The sequence below is a fragment of the Leopardus geoffroyi genome, chromosome E1, assembly GCF_018350155.1.
Source record: "Leopardus geoffroyi isolate Oge1 chromosome E1, O.geoffroyi_Oge1_pat1.0, whole genome shotgun sequence".
NCBI classification, from domain to species: domain Eukaryota; kingdom Metazoa; phylum Chordata; class Mammalia; order Carnivora; family Felidae; genus Leopardus; species Leopardus geoffroyi.
In genome coordinates, this window is record NC_059330.1 from 12,383,699 (window position 1) to 12,404,036 (window position 20,338).

At 44.7% G+C, this 20,338-nt stretch overlaps 1 protein-coding gene across 6 annotated transcripts in view; it reads left to right on the top strand.

The window, feature by feature from the left end:
* Nucleotides 1-20,338, top strand: part of DHRS7B (dehydrogenase/reductase 7B) — a 61,712-nt gene that overhangs the window by 25,672 nt on the left and 15,702 nt on the right. For 3 of the 6 annotated variants that reach the window (XM_045487650.1, XM_045487654.1, XM_045487653.1), the window contains 2 exons: nt 14,325-14,503; nt 19,024-19,133. In XM_045487650.1, coding sequence (XP_045343606.1) covers nt 14,325-14,503; nt 19,024-19,133 — 289 coding nt within the window. Of the gene's footprint in view, nt 1-7,439; nt 7,688-8,239; nt 8,572-11,399; nt 11,532-14,324; nt 14,504-19,023; nt 19,134-20,338 lie in introns of those variants that run through there. The other 3 variants (XM_045487652.1, XM_045487651.1, XM_045487655.1) reach the window with 3 other exon arrangements.

Here is a 20,338-nt window from a genome sequence, read left to right on the forward strand (position 1 = left end):
GCATGTCTACTATTTTATGTTCCCACCCACAGCGCACAAGGGTTTCAACTTCTTTACATCTGTCCAAACACTTGTCATTTTCTGGTTTTTGTTTTTGTTTTTGTTTTTTTTTTTGGTAGTAGTCACCCTAGTGGATGTGAGGTACTATGTCACAGTTTTCATTTGCATTTCACTAATAAATAGTGATACTGAGCATCTTTTCATGTACTTACTGGCCATTTTCATACCTCCTGTTGAGAAATGTCTATTCAAGTCCTTTGCCCATTTTTGAATCAGATTGTTTGTTTTGAGGTTTTTTTTTAAGTTTATTTACTGATTTTTGATAGGTGGGGGGAGGGAGACAGAGACAAAGGCAGAGAGGATCTCAAGCAGGCTCCACACTGTCAGTTTGGAGCCCAAACTGGGTTTGAACCCATGAACCATGAGATCATGGCCCGAGTCAAAATCAAGAGTCAGGAGCTTAACTTAACAGGCACACCTGTTTTGTTTGGAGTTTTATGAGTTCTCTATATATTGTGGATATTGATCCCTTATTAGATAAATGGTTTGAAAATATTTCTCCCATTCTGTACATTGCCTTTTATTTTGTGGATAGTGTCTTTTAACGCACAAAATTTTAAAATGTTCATGAAGTTTAGTTTGTGTAGTTTTTCTTTTGTTGCCTGTGTCTTTGGAGTTGTATCCTAGAAATCACTGTCAAATCCAGTGTTGTGAAGCTATTGCCCTATGTTTTTTCTTCAAAGAGTTTTATTGATTTAGGTCTTACATTTAGGTCCTTGATCCATTTTGAGTTAACTTTTGTATAAGGTAAGGGCCCAGCTTTGTTCTTTTGCATGTGAATATCACTTTTTCCCAGCACCGTCTGTTGAAAAGACTGTCCTTTCCCCATTGACTGAGGTTGGCACCCTTGTCAGAAGTAATTTGATGATATATGGAAGGGTTTATTGCTGGATTTGCTGTTGTATCCCCCTGGTCTATATGTCTATCTTTATGCCAGAACCACATTTTTTTTTAATGTTGATTTATTTTTGAGAGAGAGAGAAACAGAGCGTGAGTGGGGGAGGAGAGAGAGAGAAGGAGACACAGAATCCAAAGCAGGGTCCAGGCTCTGAGCTGTCAGCACAGAGCCCCATGCGGGGCTCGAACCCATGAACGATGAGATCATGACCTGAGCCGAAGTCAGACACTTAACTGACTGAGCCATCTAGGCACCCTAGAACCACATTGTTTTGATTACTGTAGCCTTGTTTTGAAATCAGGAAATAGGCGTCTTCCAGCTTTGTTCTTTTTCAAGATTGTTTTGGCTATTTGGAGACATTTGAGTTCCCATATGAATTTTAGGATGGGTTTTTCTATTTTGGAAAAATGTCCCTAGGATTTTGCTAGGTATTGCATTGAATCTATAGATCACATTTTAATAATATTAAGTATCCTACTCCACGAATATGGGATATGTTTCCATTTATTTATATCGTGTTTAATTTCTTTCAGCAGTATTTCGTAGTTTTCATTTTATAAGTCTTTACCTCTGTGGTTAAGTAAATACTTAAGTATTTAATTTTTCAGCTATCTTGTAAGTAGATTTGTTTTTGTAATTTCCTTCTCAGATTAGTCATTGTTTGGATATAGAAATGCCAACTGATTTTTCTGTGTTGACTTAGTATCTTGCTACTTTGTAGTATTTATTTATTCTTACACCTTTTCTGTAGTCTTTAGTGTTTCCTATGTATGAGATCATATCATCTGCAAATGGAGATAATTTTACTTCTTCCTTTCCAATTTAGATGTCTTTTATTTCTTGCCTCATTCCAATACTATGTTGAATAGAAGGAGTGAAGTGGGCATCCTTGCTTTGTTCCTGATCTTAAAGGAAGAGCTTTCAGTCTTTTACCATTGAGTATGATGGTTGCTGTGGGTTTTTCATATATAATTTTTATTAATTTGAGGTAGTTTACTTCTGTTCCTATTTTGTTAAGTGTATTTCTCATGAAAGTGTGTAAAATATTGATCAATATTTTACATTGATCAATTTTCATATGTTGAACCATTCTTGCATTTCAGGGACATCTCAGTTGGTCATGATGTATATTTTTAAAAATATGCTGCTGAGTTTTGTTTATTAATATTTTGTTGAGGATTTTTGCATCAATTTTCAAAAGGGATATTGGTCTGTAGTTTTTTTTTTTTTTCTTTTGGTTTTAGATTTTTTTCTTTATGGTGTTTTTTTTCTTGGTATCAGCATAATGCTGATCTCATTGAATGAGTTAGGAAGTGTTCTCTACAATATTTTTGGAAAAGTTCAAGGGCTTGTATTAGTTCTTTAAATGTTTGGTAGAAGTCATGAATGAAGTCAACTTTTCTTTGTTGACTTTTTTTTTTTAATCACTGACTCAGTCTCCTTAATAGTTACTGGTCTATTCAGATTTTCTGTTTCTTAGTAATTGAGTTTTGGTAGTTTTGTGTTTCTAGGAATATATCCATTTCATCTAGTTTATACAGTTTATTGGTGTATCAAGTTCATAGTACTCTCCTGTAATCCTTTTTTATTTCTGTAGAATCAGTAGTAATGTCCTCACTTTCTTTTCCGATCTTAGTAATTTGAGTCTTTTCTTCGTCTCTCTTTTTTTTTTTAGCCCAGCTAGCTAAAGGTTTGTCAATTTTGTTGACCTTTTCAAAGCACCAACTTTTGGTTTCATTGATTTCTCTATTTTCTATTCTGTTTCATTTATCTCTGTTCCAATCTGTATTATTTCCTTTCTTTTGCTAGCTTTGGCTTTAGTTTGTTCTTTTTTCTAGTTTTTTTTTTGTTTTTTTTTTTTAAGTTGTAGTTAGGTCATTGAGATCTTTCTTGTTTTATAATGTATGTATTTACAGCTATGAGTTTCCCCCCTAGCACCATTTTTGTTGTATATCGTAAGTTTGATGTATGTGTGTGTGTGTGTATAATATTTATTTAACATAATAATAAATATTTACTATATATAATACATATTTAAAAACACACACACATATATATGTGTATTTTTTAACTTTATTTATTTATGCTGAGAGAGAGAGAGAGAGAGAGAGAAAGAGCACACATGAGCAGGGGAGGGGCAGAAAGAAAAGGGAGAGAGAGAATCCTAAGCAGGCTCCATGCTATCAGCACAGAGCCTGATGTAGGACTCAATCTCACAAACCATGAGATCATAACCTGAGTGAAATCAAGGGTCAGACACTTAACCACCTGAGCCACCCAGGCACCCATGGTATATTATATTTTTGTTTTTATTTATCTCTATTTTCTCGTATCTCTTGTTGTTGATTTCCAATGTTATCCTGTTGTGGTTCACAGAAGATACTTTGTATGATGTCTATCTTTCAAATATTAAGACTACTTAGAGAGGGGTACCTGGGTGGCTCAGTCGGTTAAGTGTCCGAGTTCAGCTCGGGTCACGATCTCACAGTCCGTGAGTTCGAGCCCCACGTCAGGCTTTGTGCTGACAGCTCAGAGCCTGGAGCCTGCTTTGGATTCTGTGTCTCCCTCTCTCTCTGCCCCTCCCCTGCTCATGCTGTCTCTGTCTCAAAAATAAATAAAAACATTTAAAAAAAAAAAGACTACTTAGAGAATTTGTGCCTAACATATGTATATCCTGAAAATTGTCCCATGTGTACTTGAGAATAATGTGCATGCTGTTGTTGTTAGCTAGTGTTTTATACGTCTTTTAGACCTAGTTATTGTGTTAAGTCCTTTATTTTCTTACTTATCTTTTGTCTGGTTGTACTTTCCATTATTATGAGTGGGATATTAAAGTTTCCAACTACTATTGTAGGACTGTTTTGCCTTCAATTTTGTCTGTTTTTACTTCATATATTTAAAGTCTGTTTTGTCTGATATTAGTGTAGCCACCCCTTCTCTCTCTCTCTCTCTCTCTCTCTCTCTATTTGCATGGAGTATCTTTTTCCATCTTTTCACTTCCAACCTGTTTGTGTCTTTGGGTCTTAAGTGAGTCTCTCGTAGGCAGCATGTAGTTGAATCATGTGTTTTTATTTATTCTGCCAAATTCTGTCCTTTGGAAAGTTTAATCCATTCACATTTAAGGTAATTACATAAAGAAGGACTTACTTCTGCAGTTGTGCTATTTGTTTTCTGCTCTCCTCCCCTTATTTCCTGTATTACTGTCTTCTTTTACATGTAGTTGATTTTTTTGTAGCGAAACGTTTTGATTCTCTTCTCATTTCCTTTTGTGTATGTTCTATAGTAATTTTCTTTGTGGTTGCCATCGGGGTTATGTTTAACATGCTAATGTTGTAACACTGTAATTCGACTTTATACCAGCTTAACTTTAATAACAGACAAAAATTCTCCTTTATAGCCCTTATCCCTTTTGGCTGTTGGTGTCACAAAATTACGTCTTTATACATTGTGTGTCCCAAAGACTAAACTAATAATTTAAAATGCATTAATCTCCTAAATTATATAGGAAACAAGATTCAGAGTTACAGAACAAAGTTACAATAAGACTAGCTTTTAAACAAAACTGTTTTTAAAAAATGTATCTTTTATAGCATGTAGAAAATAGAAAGTGGAGTTACAAACCGTTGTAATAATTCCAGTTTTTATAGTTTTGCATGTATATAACTTTACTGAAATCTTTATTTCTCCATATGACTTTGAAGTACTGTTTAGTGTCTTTTCATTTCACCTTGTAGGAGAGGACTTCCATGAACATTTCTGCAGAGCAGACCTACTGATAAACTATCTCAGCTTTTGTTTATCTGGGAATGTCTTCATTGCCCCCTCACTTTTGAAAGACGATTTTGCCAGATACAAGATTTTTGGTTGACAATTTTTTCTTTTAGCACTTTGAGTATAGTGCCCACTTCGTTATATTTGTCAAAGTTTGTGATGAGAAATCTGTTGATCATCTTATTGAGGATCTCTTATATCTGACAAGTCTCTGTCTTTGCCTTTAAGGAAGTTTGATTACGATATGTCTTGGTATGGTTCTCTTTGAGTTCATGTTACCTGGAGCTCCTGGAGTTTTTTGGGTGTTTTATTCGTGTCTTTCAGCAAAGTGGGGAAGTTTTCAGCCACTATTTCTTCAAGTATTCCCTCTGCCCCTTGCTCTTTTCTGTTTTTGAAGCTTCTATAATGTGTATGTTGGTCGGCTTGATGTGTCTCGTGATTCCCTTATAACTCCGTTCACTTCTATTCAATCTTTTTTTTCTCCTGTTTCTTAGATTCAATACTTTCCATTGTCCTGTCTTCAAATTCGGTGATTCTTCTGCCTGCTCGAATTTTCCTTTGAATTGCTCTAGTGAATTTTTCATTTCAGTTATTATTCGTTTCAATTCCAGTGTTTCCTTTTGCTTTCTTTTTCTGTCTCGTTATTGATATTTCGATTCTTTTCATACATTATTTTCTTGACTTTCTCTACATCTTTCTTTAGTTTTTTTTTTTTTTTTTGAGCATCTTTAGACAGTTGTTTTAATATCTTTCTTTATAAAGTAAACCTATCTTTAGGTCTTTTGCAGGGACAGTTTCTGTTGTCTTTTTCCCTTTGAATAGACCGTGGTTTCCTATTTCTTTGTATGCCTTTTGACTTTTTTGTTGAAAACAGGACATTTGAATCTAATAACGTGGTAACTCTGGAATCAGATTTTCTCTTTTCCCTAGTGTTTCCTCTTTTTTGTTAATTAATTAATTAGCTTCCCTGTTTTTGTAGGATGTGTCTGTGCCAGGGATCAGCATGATACATAAACTTAAGGTCTTCTCAGGTCTTTTCCAAGCCTGGCTTTCTAAGAGCCTAGTTTTCTAAAAGCCTACTTTCCTTGGACATGCGTGGTCACTTTCTAATTTTACCCACACATTCAGTTGCTTTTGAATGTCCAACTCTTTAATTAATGGCTCCCAAAAGGAGAAAAAGAGGAAAGTGAAGGGAGGATAACATGCTGCCAGCTCTTTATTTTTTTTTTTTATTTTTATTTAAAAAAAAATTTTTTTTTCAACGTTTATTTATTTTTGGGACAGAGAGAGACAGAGCATGAACGGGGGAGGGGCAGAGAGAGAGGGAGACACAGAATCGGAAACAGGCTCCAGGCTCTGAGCCATCAGCCCAGAGCCCGACGCGGGGCTCGAACTCACGGACCGCGAGACCGTGACCTGGCTGAAGTCGGACGCTTAACCGACTGCGCCACCCAGGCGCCCCATGCTGCCAGCTCTTTAAATAGCCGGTCGTCACCTCATCCAGAGGTGGAGATGCTTGCTCCAATGGAGGGAGGTGCAACCACAATGGTGGCCCACCTCTGTGATCAGAAAGCAGTAATCAGCAGTCAGGCCCAAATCCATAATGTTGGGAGCAGAGGGTCTTTTTTGCCCACCCTCATTCCAGCAGGCTGTGTTGTGCCAGGATCTGGTGCACAGCTGCATGTCCCTGAGGTGGAGCCTGTGTAGCTGCTACTGTGTTTACAGCTGAAATTGACTGAAATTAACTACAACTTACCAGACAAGCCTTCTCAGAGAATTTGCAAGCCTTCAATAGATTCCAGAGTTCGAAAATACGCAGTTATACCAGACATTCTGCCAGGGCGATTATTGAGGAGGTTAGCAGACAGATTCCTGGTGCTTCTTACTCCACCACTATCCTAGCATCCTTCTTCGTCTTTTTGTTCTTCTTCTTTGTTTAAAATGTTTTATTTTATTTTTAAGAGGGGGGAGGGGCAGAGGCGGCTCTGCGATGAGAGCGGAGAGCCCAGTGCCAGGCTCGAACTCACGAACCGTGAGATCATGACTTGAGCTGAAGTCAGATGCTTAACTGACTGAGCCACCCAGGTGCCCTGTCCTAGAATCCTTCTAGTGTACATTTTATTTGTTTTTTTACTGTTTGTCTCTCCCATTGATACGTCATCTCCATGAGGACACTGATTCCCTTTGTGTTTGTTCACTGTACCACCGACCCTGGAAAAATCGACACACAGTAGGTGCTCAGTAAATGTTTGTAGAATGAATCTATACCATAGCAGATAGGGAGGGCAATTGTGCTCAAGTTTGAATACAAATATTGTGAGTTACTGTGTTGTATGATTATTTCTGAAGCTCATGCCCAGGCCCAGTTCCTGTTAGATACTCTGGTTTGAGCCCTACCAGCTCCTTTTAAACACACTGGATTCCTGACTTTATGTTTACATGGCACCTTGTTTGTCATATTCATATTGTTGTATGTAGTTTTTTAAGGTAATAATCTAAAACTCAGGAGTCACAAACTAGCAGCTGCCCTGGGCCAGGTTGTGTGTTGTGTGGCCAGCACAGTGGTTTGAATTGTTTTGACTTTGAATTAAAGCGTCAGGTGAGGCTTGTCCTTTAGACAGGCCACCACTATGTGGTTTTACAATGATGGTTTCTTTCATTATCGCAGTTCTAATCACTTAATTTTTGTATTTCTTTGTTTGTTGTCAACCTCCTCATCTAGGCTGTGATCTCCACGAGGTCAGAAACCATGTCTACCTCATTCATTGCCTTACACCCCAGTCCTAGCTGAGTCTGATACAGGATGGCGCTTGATAAATGAGGTGTGAATGAACCTAAAGTAATCCATCTGGTCTCTTTACCACACATACTTAAACACGAATAACCCTCGAAGCCGCCTGCTTGGCTGCCATTGCCTACTTCCTTCCACAGATCTTCTCCAGGAATTTCCTTTCTTCGGTGAGTTTAGGGGTCAGCACCATGTGTGTTCAGAACATTAGCGTGTACAGGATGCTCCCTATGTGTTTTCTCATTGGAATAACCATCCCCATTTTGAAATTACAGTACACGTTTGCAGATGGTAAATTTGCCCATGTCACACAGCAAGTACACGATGTGGTGGACTCGAACCCAGCTCCCCAAGTGCCAACTTGGTGCCTTTTCTGCTTCACCCTCACAGTGAACTTGCTGTCTGGTTTCTGTCAGGGCCTCTCGTGTGTTTTCTAGGAAAGTGGGTGAGATCACTCCTGCATCTCCCAGTAATACCTGATTCATTTTATAAAGCATGTTAGACACCGAAATTGTTTTGTGTGTGTGTGTGTGTGTGTGTGTGGCAAGGTCCTAGGTAGGCATCATGAGTGCTGTTTTTAAAAAGCAGAACTGAGACTCCGGTTTCTAATAAACGTGCCCTGTCCTTGTGTAGGTGCCTGCCCTGCAGGGTCTGGAGCTGTGCTTGGCTCCTCTCTTCCCGCCCTCCCTGGCTGGGGCTGCTGTGCAGCGTGTGTGCTCAGCGTCTCACTGGGGAGCAGGGCTCGCTTCAGCGTGGTTGCTCTTCCCGGGAGTGGGCGCTCAGGAGCCCGGTCTGAAATAGTCTCAGGCCTCCCTTTTGGTTTTATCTTGACTAATGCCAGCCGGCACTCCTTTAAACTGGGGGCCCTAAAGCTGGCATCCCAAAGTACACCCTCCAGGTCACTTGTCAGTGGCCCGTTCCGGCACTTTAGAGAGGGCTTGCTGACCTGAAGTTGTCCTCTGGCCTATACTCTTAGTCACTCTGTCCCAGGTCAAAAGACCAAAGAAGACGCTGGCACCAGGACCCGCCACTGGCAAAGTAGCTGTCATTTGAGGTAGGATATTGTTTTTTCTTTCCAGTTGAAGACAGCCTTAGCTGCTGCTGCTCATATGCTTAGACCAAAAAAGAGCAGCTTTCTCTGCTTTTACTTTCTGAAAATAGATACGTATTTTCAGAGATGGGTCATAAGCATGACCCATAGCTTATGTCACCTTTGGTAGATCAGCTGTTTAGAGCTGGTCGTCAGTTATGAAATATAAGAGCGGGTGTAGGTTTGTGGGAACGGGATCCTAACTGCTTTTGGTGATACTAAGCCACTCCTTGCCGCATGATTTCAGTGTCCTGCCTTCCAGTTGGAACTCCTCTCTGCCCTTTAGCCCGATTTTCTTGTGCATAACATGGCAGATTATTCCATGACTAATCCTTCTTTCAGACCTGAAATCATTTTTATTCTTGAACTGTGGAGAGCTTTTGGATACCCTCTTTTGATTTTCAGATGTGGCTGTTAATGGTTTAATTTCTATGTGTGGTTCTGAGTAGATTCCCACAACTTGTTTTTATTGATGGTTCAAATTATTTTTTATAATTGCTCGAGAGAAGAAAGGAATCTTAGGAACAGATTGCATCTGTGAAATGCAACGTAGAATTGTGGCTAAAGGATGAGGAATGGAATAACGCTAAAGTGACATTTCTGCGCAGAGTTGATTTCTTGGAGATCGTCTTGTTTCTAGTTTGAGGTTCCAAAAGGAATGTCTCAGTAGAATAAGGGAACAGCTGAATTTCAAAGTCACAGTGAGAACCCATGAACTTTCTGGCTGCCCAGGCCCATGTAACACTCACCCACGAGGAACTTTTCTACCTTTACCCTCTTTTAACTTAGGTCTAGAGCTCCATAGTCTGTGGTATGTGAAAATACAGGTGGACGAGCTTAGTGCGTGAATGCCTAAACTCTCTAACTTCTACATGCCGGTTGATGTGGCTTATTACTGGAAGGTCATGCTTCAGGTCACTTCCCTGTCAATTAAGAGAGTAGACATGACTGTGAGTGCATACGCTTCTATTAGGCAGTGCACTCGCACATCTAGACCATGTGTGATCTGTGGTTCCTATTCAAGGGAGGCTATCTTGCCTTTTTCCTTATCTGACCTCACTCTCTTTTTGTGACTTGCCCTACTTTCTGCTCTGGCTCACAGCGATGCTGGGCTATCCCTTCCATCTACGAGCTGATCTCCAAATGCTAGAAATTGTGAGCTAGATTTTTTCCCCCACTCTCTTTTATGCCGTCAGTCCTGCCTTCCCAGTTCTGTCTGAAACTAGCAGTTGAACATTTTGGTATAAAAGGCAAAACTTGGGGGCGCCTGGGTGGCGCAGTCGGTTAAGCGTCCGACTTCAGCCAGGTCACGATCTCACGGTCCGGGAGTTCGAGCCCCGCGTCAGGCTCTGGGCTGATGGCTCAGAGCCTGGAGCCTGTTTCCGATTCTGTGTCTCCCTCTCTCTCTGCCCCTCCCCCGTTCATGCTCTGTCTCTCTCTGTCCCAAAAATAAATAAACGTTGAAAAAAAAAATTAAAAAAAAAATAAAAGGCAAAACTTGTAAACACATTAAAATCCTTCTTAAATGTCATTCTCAAAGTACACAGACCCCCTTTGACTCTGTTTTACAGAAGAGATTTACTTCCTAATCTGGAAATGTGGCCAGCCAGGACACAATTCCTTTCTTCCACTTTGAAGTTGTCTCTTTGCTTGGAGAATGCCCCCGGACACCACAGCAAGGCGGTAGGGCTGAGTTACCTCCATGCCTTGCTCTCTTGAACATCCTGACTGCTGAGGGTGAGACAGGGAGGAGCCGGCCCAGCTGATGCTCAGAGACTGGAGAGGCCTGGTGGCCCAGCGGCCCATCAGTATGGCCACGTGCACTGCAGAGTGGAACGCGAGGGGGAAGGTCTTTCCGAACTTGAGAAACTCCCGGAGAGTTGGGATCGTCAATATGACCGCCTTCACCTGGTCAGGAAAGTGACCTGAATACCTACCCTGAAATTGAATGTGATGCTGTCAAATAAATGGCTTGCTCTGGAATGTCTTTTGCCACCATCATCATCCTGAGTGAGCTGGGCGCAACTGGTGCTGATTTCTGATTTACTTTGCATTCTGACTCTAATGACTCGCCAGACTGAATGCAGATGTGCGCTCTCCCCACAGAAAGCCGGCCCGTGGGCCGAGGATGGATCCCATTAACGTGGTGCCATATTTGCCTCAGGCAAAGTGGTCCCCAGGGCCAGGAGACCAAGGCTGGCATGCGATGTTGTGTCAGGTGCTCAAGGAATCCCAGAAGTGTACCAGACGGTGTGTAGTTTTCTCTCTTTTCTTCGTGACCTAGATTGATGGCTTGAGTTTTAAATAGGTGCATGAAAATGCGGTTTGTTGGGAGCGTCGTTGTCCTCTGGGGGGAACCTCGCTAGATGGGTTTTCATCCCGCTCCTCCCCAGGCGTGAGGAAAGGGTGGCAGGGGCGGTTTGAAATTTGTCTGCTCTCTCCTTGCTGTGTTGGCCTCGATAACTCTTCTGGCAGCCACATTTTCTAATACAAACCTTGGCATATGGGATCCTGACTTCTGACAGAGTTGGGGTGTCTTTTTTCCTAGTTGTTAATGTAATTAAACCAAAGGGTTTATGAAGATATAAAAATTAAACTCCAGTGAGCTCTATGTTTAATGAATTTCCTTCATTTGGAAGAAACCGGTTTTCATAAACCAGGGACTCTTTCAGACAACCTTGGGAATCTGACTGCGGTGAGACCAGTTCCTGGGTCAGGAGCTTTTAGTTGGTTGCGGGTCATGATGATGCTGACGGCAACTACATTTACCGGGCACTTACCCTTTTCTAGAGACTGTGCACGCTTTTCCACGTATTAATTCATCTGACCTCAGAACAACAACCTGCAAGGTGGGCACTCACATGCCCTCATTTTGCAGATGAGGATACTGAGGCCCAGAGTGGTGAGGTCCCGTACCCAGGCTGGTAAGTAAGTGGCTGAGCCAGAATGGGAACCCAGACAGGCTGCTCGAGGGTTCATCCTTGTAACTCCTGCACTGCCGTCACTTTGCCATCATTAGTGTTTTCCATGTGGTCTCTGCAGCCTCTGAATTTGGGGGGCAACAGGCCCCCGTAGCCTTCAGTGGAGTTCTGGTTCAGCCCCGGGTTGAAAGTCTGAAACGGGCAGGCTTCACAAGACTCTGGTCTCCAGGGCCTGTGGAGGAGTATGCAGACCTGTTTCCACCCAGCTGACCTAATGGAGCTCTGGGCCCCCTCCCACGGGCCGAGGCCTGTTTTCCCTTCATGAGTCCCTTCTTCACCTCCCTGGTCATCCTGGGCAGTGGCCGGGTCCTGGGTAATTCTGGGCCAAGCAGGGTGATCCACCTGGGGACCTGCCTGATACAAGGATCTGGGATTACAGTGGAATCAAGCTCTTCCTAGACGGTCGTCCTGCTGGGTTGAAAGCTCTCTACCCCAAAATTTATTACATGAAAGTTCTGAGCTATAATTACCTTGGGGTCTACCTGTGTTTTCTAATTGCTATAGTCTTCTGGTAAAGCTACACTAACAAATTGGCAATCATTCCTGCCCCCTGAGAATTCATCCCTCCCATCCTCGGGAAACACTCCTACAGCCTCGGTCTTCAGGGGTGGGCCCCGTGAAGATCCCCAGGCAGCACTCACAAACCCATGAAACTGCAGAGGCACTGGTACCTGCTCTAAGTACCTGCTTCTGAGTACTTCCCAGGTGCCAGACAGAGGGTCCTAAGCTCCTAGCATTTCCCCCTGGGACTCGGCCTGACCTGTAAGCTCCAATACCTGGCCTCGGCTTCCAGCCGTGGGCAGGGGATGGTGCCATTAGTACCCTGGAAAAGAGCTGGGCACTTTAGAAGCCACTTTAATTGCCAGTCCATCCAAGTGTAGGCCTGACACAGTGTAGGGTGAGAGGGAAATGTAACCACTTAGCAGACAGTAGTTGGGGATTTTTCAGAAGTAGAATAAGTGGAGGTTGATGGGAAACAGTCATTTTTACAGGTGTTTGCTAAGAATGGTAATTTTTTATGGTGACCAAGAAATTGGATATATTTGGAAAGGCAGATGAAAAAATAAACCACATACTAAACTAGTTGAGTTGACAGTTCAAATCCGAGCAGAACTCTTTTGCAGTCGAGCAGTTTAACTTACATCAGGACAACTCACCCTGATCCTAAGGTTCAGGATCAAAGCCAACTCAGCCTATAAGTGGATCGGTGTTGGGGTTCAGTGGGTTCCTGGCTTCATGGTGTCCACGGAGGTGATGTTGTTTTGGGAATGGAAGCAGAAATGTATTTTTTTTTAATATATGGAGTTGAGGACATGGGGCATTCAGCAGGTGAGTGATGGTTTTTATGTAGTTACTCCCAATCTGATGAATAATTAAAAGCTTTAGACTGGTTTGCAGGAGCTCTGCTTTTGGTTTCCAGTCTCTTCCTTCCTGGACAGGATTATTATGCTGATAATATCCCGGTCCTGGAGGTGGACTGTGGGTGGTGGGCCTTTTGTGTAATAGACTCAGCCCGTGTGTCAAATCGCCTTACAGGGCATCTCTTTCAAAGTGACAGACATGGTGTTGCTCCTCACTAGCTCATTCTTGACCTTCCTTTGATCCTATGTCTCCCTCCTCTCTTAGCTTGCTTTCGGCATAGGGGCATGGATGAGTGACAAGGAATCGAGGAAGGTTGGGGGAGCAAGGAAATTTGGGGCGGTTGCGTAAGGAATGGATGTGTTTCCTAAGAATTGACTGCCACTGATGCACAAATACTCCTGTGGCCCCCTGATTTCATCCGGCTGGCGGTGGCTCACCAGCAAATGTTCAGCGGGAACCTGGCTTGGTGCATGGCCGGACAGCCCACTTCACAGCCTAAGTCTGTGCCTATGCCTGGCAAAAGGCAGCTCCCCTGTGCACTGAATTCCCTTTGGGTGTCTGTGAGGCCTGTGGCCAGGAGGATGTTTGTGGGCCATCGCAGAGACCATCCAGAGGGCACCCCATCCAGAAACATCTATCTGGTTAGGGAGGAGTATATGGATTGGTATAGTTTCCTCTTTCCTTTTTTTTTTTTTTTTTTTTTTTTTTTTTTAACATTTGTTTATTTTTGAGAGAGAGAGAGAGAGAGAGAGAGAGAGAGAGAGTGGGAGCAGGGGAGGGGCAGAGAGAGGGAGACACAGAACCTGAAGCAGGCTCCAGGCTCTGAGCTGTCAACACAGAGCCTGACGTGGGGCCTGAAGCCACGAACCGTGAGATCATGACCTGAGCTGAAGTCGGATGCTTAACCGACTGAGCCACCCAGGCGCCCCTTCTCTTTCCTTTTTAAAAAATGTTTTCTAGTTTCACAAATAGGGGTTGAAAATGATAATGGGCATACCTAAGTTCCCCTAAATAGGCTTCTGACGGAGATTCAGGTGAGTGTTGACGGGCCAGAGCCTCCTGGAATACTCATAAGTAACTGGGTGCTGTGCCGAATGGCTCCCTCAGCTTGTTCTGGGGTTGCTGTGCGCCTGAGAGGCATCGCGAGGTCTGTGGCTTTGCTGTTTGCTCATGTCAGCCAGAGTGAGAAAGCAAGTTCCACGATGCTGAGCAGTCAGCATAGAGCACGGGGCCTAGAAAGACATTTGTTGGGTTCAGAGCTAAAGTCCGCGCAAGAGAAATCTGGGCTCTGTATCAGTCTAGGGGGAGGAGGGCTGGCAGGTCTCTTGAGTTTTCCTATTTTGTCACAAATTCATTGGATTTGGGTTCTTTCAGGAAGAGTCTGCTGAAGGTGAGGGTCATGGATTTTATCACCTCTACGGCCATCCTGCCCCTGCTCTTTGGCTGTGTGGGAATCTTCAGCCTCTTCAAGCTGCTGCAGCGGATGCGAATGAAGGCCTACCTCCGGAACGCTGTGGTGGTCATTACAGGCGCTACCTCAGGCCTGGGGCGAGGTGGGTCCTGGGGCCAGTGCTGTCAGGAGGGGCAGGGAACTTGGCCCAGACTCGAGGAGCAGCTCGGCTGCATAGGTGCAAATAAGTGACGCAGGCTAGGTGACTGGGGAACAAGAGTATGTCACTGTCTCTGGTCCACTTGGAAGAAGCAAGAGCTTAAGTCCAATGAGAAATGGTCCCTGACTTTCAGCATGTGTTGGGGGGTAGAATCCACGAGGAAGACTGTGGCAAACCGGACACTACATGTCTCGTCTAAGTGGGCAGCTGCTGGCTGTGAAAATAGGGATTTTTATGTGAAGGCTCCCTATTTTCAAATATGACAACTCATTAAAAAAACATTTTTATCTCTGTGAGGGCCAAACGAAATGTGCCTTTTCCTGGATTTAGCCAGCATCCCTAGTTCATGGCCTTGGTGTCCCCTTGTCCTCGCCTTCCTGTCACTGGGGCTGTGCCTCTAGCTGAGCATGGCCTCGGCGGGACTGGAAACAGAATAAATGATACCTCAGCTGTGCCTCACCTGGCTTCTCCAGGTTAGTTCCATCTACTTTGGTGAACGCGGTGAGCCTCTCGGCCCCAGGAACTTTGTGCCGGGACACAGGCCCAGAGTCAGTCACCGCCCCCTGCCTCGTACAGATGAGTCTGTAGAGCTGCCGCCATTTCCCTCGCACACATGTGCATTGACTTTGGCATAGTACCAAGGACAAATGCAGGCACGTCCTATGGAGCTTCCTCCTTCTCAGCACCTGCACACAGAGCACACTACACCAGTATATCATCTGCATGGGGGCTCAGTTCCATGGAAGAAGGCCGAGAGGCACCCAGAGTCGTGGTAACCCCATCCCTGCTGCATCTGTCGGTTGGTACCATAGCACAGCCAGCGCTGATGGAACATCTCTGATTTATAAGGCTCTGGGCAAAGTGCTGGGACAAATAAAAGACAGGGTGCCTTGTCTCAGGTAGTTCACAGTCTGATGGAGAGGGGCAAGGACTTACCTCAGCATATTGACATTTCAGTAACGGATGCTCCCGTTGAGGCCCGGCAGACGAATGGGCTGGGTTGTGCTTTATCTCCCTGAATCCTTGCAGCTAAGATTCAGAGACTCTAGGACTTCTAGATTCAAACCCCATGTCTGACTCCAGGACTCCGTCTTGTATCACCTGTGGGGGGGATGGCCAGGGAAAGGAAAGCACGGGCCAACAGGGAGGGTGTTGCAGATGGGCCCAGAGCAGGGAGCAGCATGGTTGTGCGGGGGTGGGAAGCACTTGGCGGTTGCAGGAACATAAAGGAGCAGATGGGGTCTCGTCTGCTGGGTAAGTGGCTTGCGGGCAGCCAGGGGGAGCCTGGGAAAGCTGTAGGTAGGTTCATCCGCATGCTGCTATGATGTTTTAGATGAGATCTCTGGGGGTGAACTCTGGGCCTGTCATTAGATATCTAGACCTGTGTGGGGACAGCTGCCTCCAGGCCCTTTGCCACAGTCGGTTCTCTGACCTTACTCAGCTACTATATATAGGATAGTCAGCAGCCACTTCTCTTGATCTCAGAGAGAAGCATTTTTTTTTTTTTTTTAAGTCCTTGAACAGTATTTGAGAGTTGGCTGGGATGGAAAGGTAACTTGCAGGTACTCTGATATGGGAATGTTGGAGAAGGACACTGTCCTCTTTATCATTCTGCGGTTCCTCTTCTGGAAACCAAGACTGGGAAGGGAATAGAAAATATAATAGAAAGAAAAACAATATGTGTGTGTGTGTGTGTGTGTGTGTATCTCTTATATTAGGTCAGCCTTTTCCCAAATTCCAAATCACCCTGCTTCTATTGTGTCCTATGTAACATGTTAGGGACAAGAGTCCATGGATCTCTCCCCACTCCAGCCAGTCAGAACGGGAACAGATTCTCACCCAGCCGTTGCAAGTACAGACACCACTGTTGGTGACTCCCAAGGAGGTGCTGCTACACCTTAGTTTTCAGAGGAGGACGGCCACGGGTTGCCCTTGGCGGCTCTGCTCTGCCTGCCTGCCGTGTCAGCTGCTCTGAAAGTCTGAATTGTGATAGTCTTCAGATAGCTTTCTGTTATTTCTCCCCTATTTTGTATATTTAAGCTCCATGAGCTTATCCTTGTAAAACAGTAAGACCATTGACTAAAGGAACAGAATGTTCTGCATACCCACTTTAGCCAGCGTCAGCCCTGAGGTTGTGAATAACTATCTTGATGTAGGAGGCCCAGAGTGCCTGCAGCACTGGGGAATCATCTGGCAGCCCTAGCTAGATAAATGGTACTTTGGGACTGTTTTCCTTTTTCCCTTGACCCTCCTGCCTCCCTGTGTCAGCTTTTTCAAGAAATGAAAATGGAATCCTTGCAATCTGTTGTTTTCATTTCTGTCACTCCCTACACAGACTTTAATTTCCTCCTTTTTTTGGCTTTGCTGGGAAGCAAAGCTTAAGCAGAATGTACGTGACCATTTTCCAGAAGCTGTTTATATGCTAGTGTGCCTCTCCCCACCTTTGGTTCTGCGTGTCTGCACCCTATGGTGGCACCTTATGACACGTCCGTTGTGTCAGTCACGTCGGGATGAAATGGGGTGAGGAGGCTGGCCATGCCGGAGATTCCTCATCTTTTGGAATGATTTTGTAAACCAGATGAGCAGATCTAGCCTCAGGAATGCTGTTGTCTGGCTTTGAGGGCAGCCGCCACCCCCACCCCTATGAGGCGTTTGCTGCTCTGCTGAGAAAGCATAGCAAGGCAGGCTGGGCGGGAGCTGTGACCCTGACCAGACCATGCGGGGACAAGCAGAGTGAGGGCTGCAGCTCTGTCTGGGTTTGTGCCCTTTGTCAGGATGAGCCAGTGAACAGACCAACCAGATCTTCAAAGAAGGTGATGTAGCGCACCTGAAAATCCCTTGGTTTAGTCCACTTAGCACTTCCTTCCAGAAAAGTCCACCTGGAGACATACTAGGAGGTGCTGGTCTGAGGATGGTAAGTGAAAGCTCTAAGAGTAGCTACATGCAGAGTGAAAAGAGAGGGCTTTGCACAACAAGACAATCTAGATGTCAGAAGAACTTTCTCTCTTTTCCTGAAGGATGCTGGAGTTTCTTTTCCCTTCCTGTTCTGAGCCCTTCTAGCTTTTGACACTTTTGTGGGTGAAGGACTATCAGACCGGTACACCCTGTCTGGACTGACAACCTCCTCCTATCCCAACCGGGAATTGACAGACTTGATCTCTCAATATCCCCCACAGTCTAGTCCTGGTTCTGGAGGTCTCCCCTCCCTACACTTCCCCCTGGGCCTCAGGGGACTTACCTGTGACCCTTGCTGGGCTAGTCTTAGAGATGCCACCCCACCGCAGCTGGCCACAGAGCCTGCCTCAGTCAGAGGCCCCTCTCCCAGAGTCAGGGGAGCTGTGTTGATGAGGGGAAGCCAGGCCCAGGAGATGAAATGGAGAAAAGCCCTGCCAGCACCTGGTTCCTGCTGCCGGGGGCCCTGGGCAGCCACCACTCCTGCCCCTCCCCAGCCTTGGCCACTCTGCTCTTTTCTCTTCATTCTTAAGCAATCCCAGCCTCCTCCTGGTCAGTCTTTTTGCTTTGCCCCGGTGTGTGTTGGGTCTCTTTTCTTGCCACCAAAAGAACGCTAATAGAGGTACCTTGGTCTCAGTTGATGTCCTCATCACTTGTTGCCTGGAATGTTGTAGTGGGTTCAGCAGAGCCTGATCGCCACAAGTCCTCTTCTCACCCAGCCAGAGGCAGCCTCTTAGACACAGTCGCCCTTACTGATCCTTTGCTGTTGTAGGCACCCGGCACGTTCAGCTCTTCTGACTTGTTTGTCATTTCCCAGCCTAGCAAGGCTGACATTCTGTGTCCCAGATGTGTCTGTCCATGGCCCCTCAGGTGCTTTGCAAACTCTGCTCCTTTAGCCTTAAGCGCTTTCCAGAGAAACAGCCCCTCAGGCCTCAGGACTGGGGTAGGGCCCCCCATCCCTTCTCAACAGAGTCCTGTGCCCCCTGTGCTTGTAGGAACCATCTACTCCCCGTAGATCTGTACCTGTTACATTGAAATGATTTGGGAAACAGCCTAGATTGTGCCAGAATGCAGGCCTCGGCAAACCACGGTCTCGCAGTAGCTGGTGCTGCCTGATCATTGAGTGTATCACTTGACCTCTTAGAGCTTCCTCAGCTGTGAAAATACGGATAATGCTCACAGGGTTGTTCAGAGCTAAAGATCATTATGGAAAGTTCTGAGCATGGTACCTAACAAATCTGTCCACCAGCCTCGGCCTTCCTCTTGCCTTGTGGATGTCTCTTGTACCACTGACCCTGAGCTCTCTCAGGACAACAACGGAGCTCATTTATTATTGGGGCCTTAACTCCTGGCTTCATGCCTGGTCCACAGCAGGGGCGAATACACATGTGTAGAGCATGTGAAGAAACAAATTCATATTCTGAAACATCGGGTAAGTTTGGACTGACCTGCACCGGGGAAGAAAGGCATGGAATCTCCTCAGCTGACAAGGTTCTTTCTTCTTCCCTTAGAATGCGCCAAAGTCTTCTACACTGCAGGTGCCAGGCTGGTGCTCTGTGGCCGGAACCGGGAGGCCCTGGAAGAGCTCACCAAAGAACTTGCTGCCTCTCTGGCCACCAAGGTGAGCCCAGGGGTGTGTGTGCCGCGGGCACGAGGTGCAGCGCATTGTCTGCAGGCATCTGAGGAGATAGCGGCCACTTGGGCTGCTGCATGTGCAGGGCACCCACGTGGTCACTCGGTGCCAGGGTAGGCAATGGGTCCCCACGGCCTGCGGAGGGAGAACTGTCAGATGGTTCAGATCCCCTCTCTGCCACTTACTAGCACTGCTCATTTAGGCGGTTCCCTCAATGAACACTTCCCCTCCGCCTTTACCTGGCTAATACCTAGTCATCTCTTTATGGTGGGGGGTCGGGGGAAGGTTGGCCATGACTTCTAAAGTTTTAATTGTGGAAAATGTACATAACATAGTACTTACATGCATAGAAAGATGTACATTTAAATAAAATATTCACGTCATACAAATTATTTTAACCATTTATAGGTATACAACTCAGTGGCATTAAACACATTCAGAGTATGTGTGACTATCACCACTTTCTATACTTAAAACCTTTTTATCATCTCCAACAAAAATTTTATACCTATTAAACAATAATTCACTCTTCCTCCCCTCTCCCCAGTGCCTGGAAACCTCTATTCTACTTCCTTTCAATGAATTTGCCTCTTCTAGATGCCTTGTATAAGTGGAAAATACAGTATTTGTCCTTCTGTGTCTGGCTGTTTCACTAAGCCTTATGTCTTCAGGGTTCACCCATGTTGTAGCATGTATCAAAATTTCATTCCATTTTCATTCCAGTACTCCATGTCGGAGTGATATTCCAGTGTACGTATATACCACATTTTGTACATTTATACCACATTTTATTTCTCCGTTAATTTGTTCATGTGCACTAGGGTTGTTTCACCTTTTGGCTGTCATGAATAATGCTACTGTGAAGGGACCTGTGCACATATCTGTTTGGGTCCCTGCCTTCACTTGTTTTGACTCTGTACCTAAGAGTGGAATGGCCGGGTCATAGGTAGTTTTACATACAAGCTTTTGAAGAATTGTCAACTGTTTTCCACAGCAACTATACCATTTTACATTCCTACCAGCAGTGTACGAGGGTTTTGCTTTTTCTGCATCTTTGCCAACACTTGTTACTTTCCATTTTTTACTATTTTCTTAAAGTATACTCATCCTAGGAGATATAAAGGGGCATCTCATTGTGGTTTTGAATTGCATTTCCGTAATTTCATATGATGTTGAGCACCTCTTCATGTGCT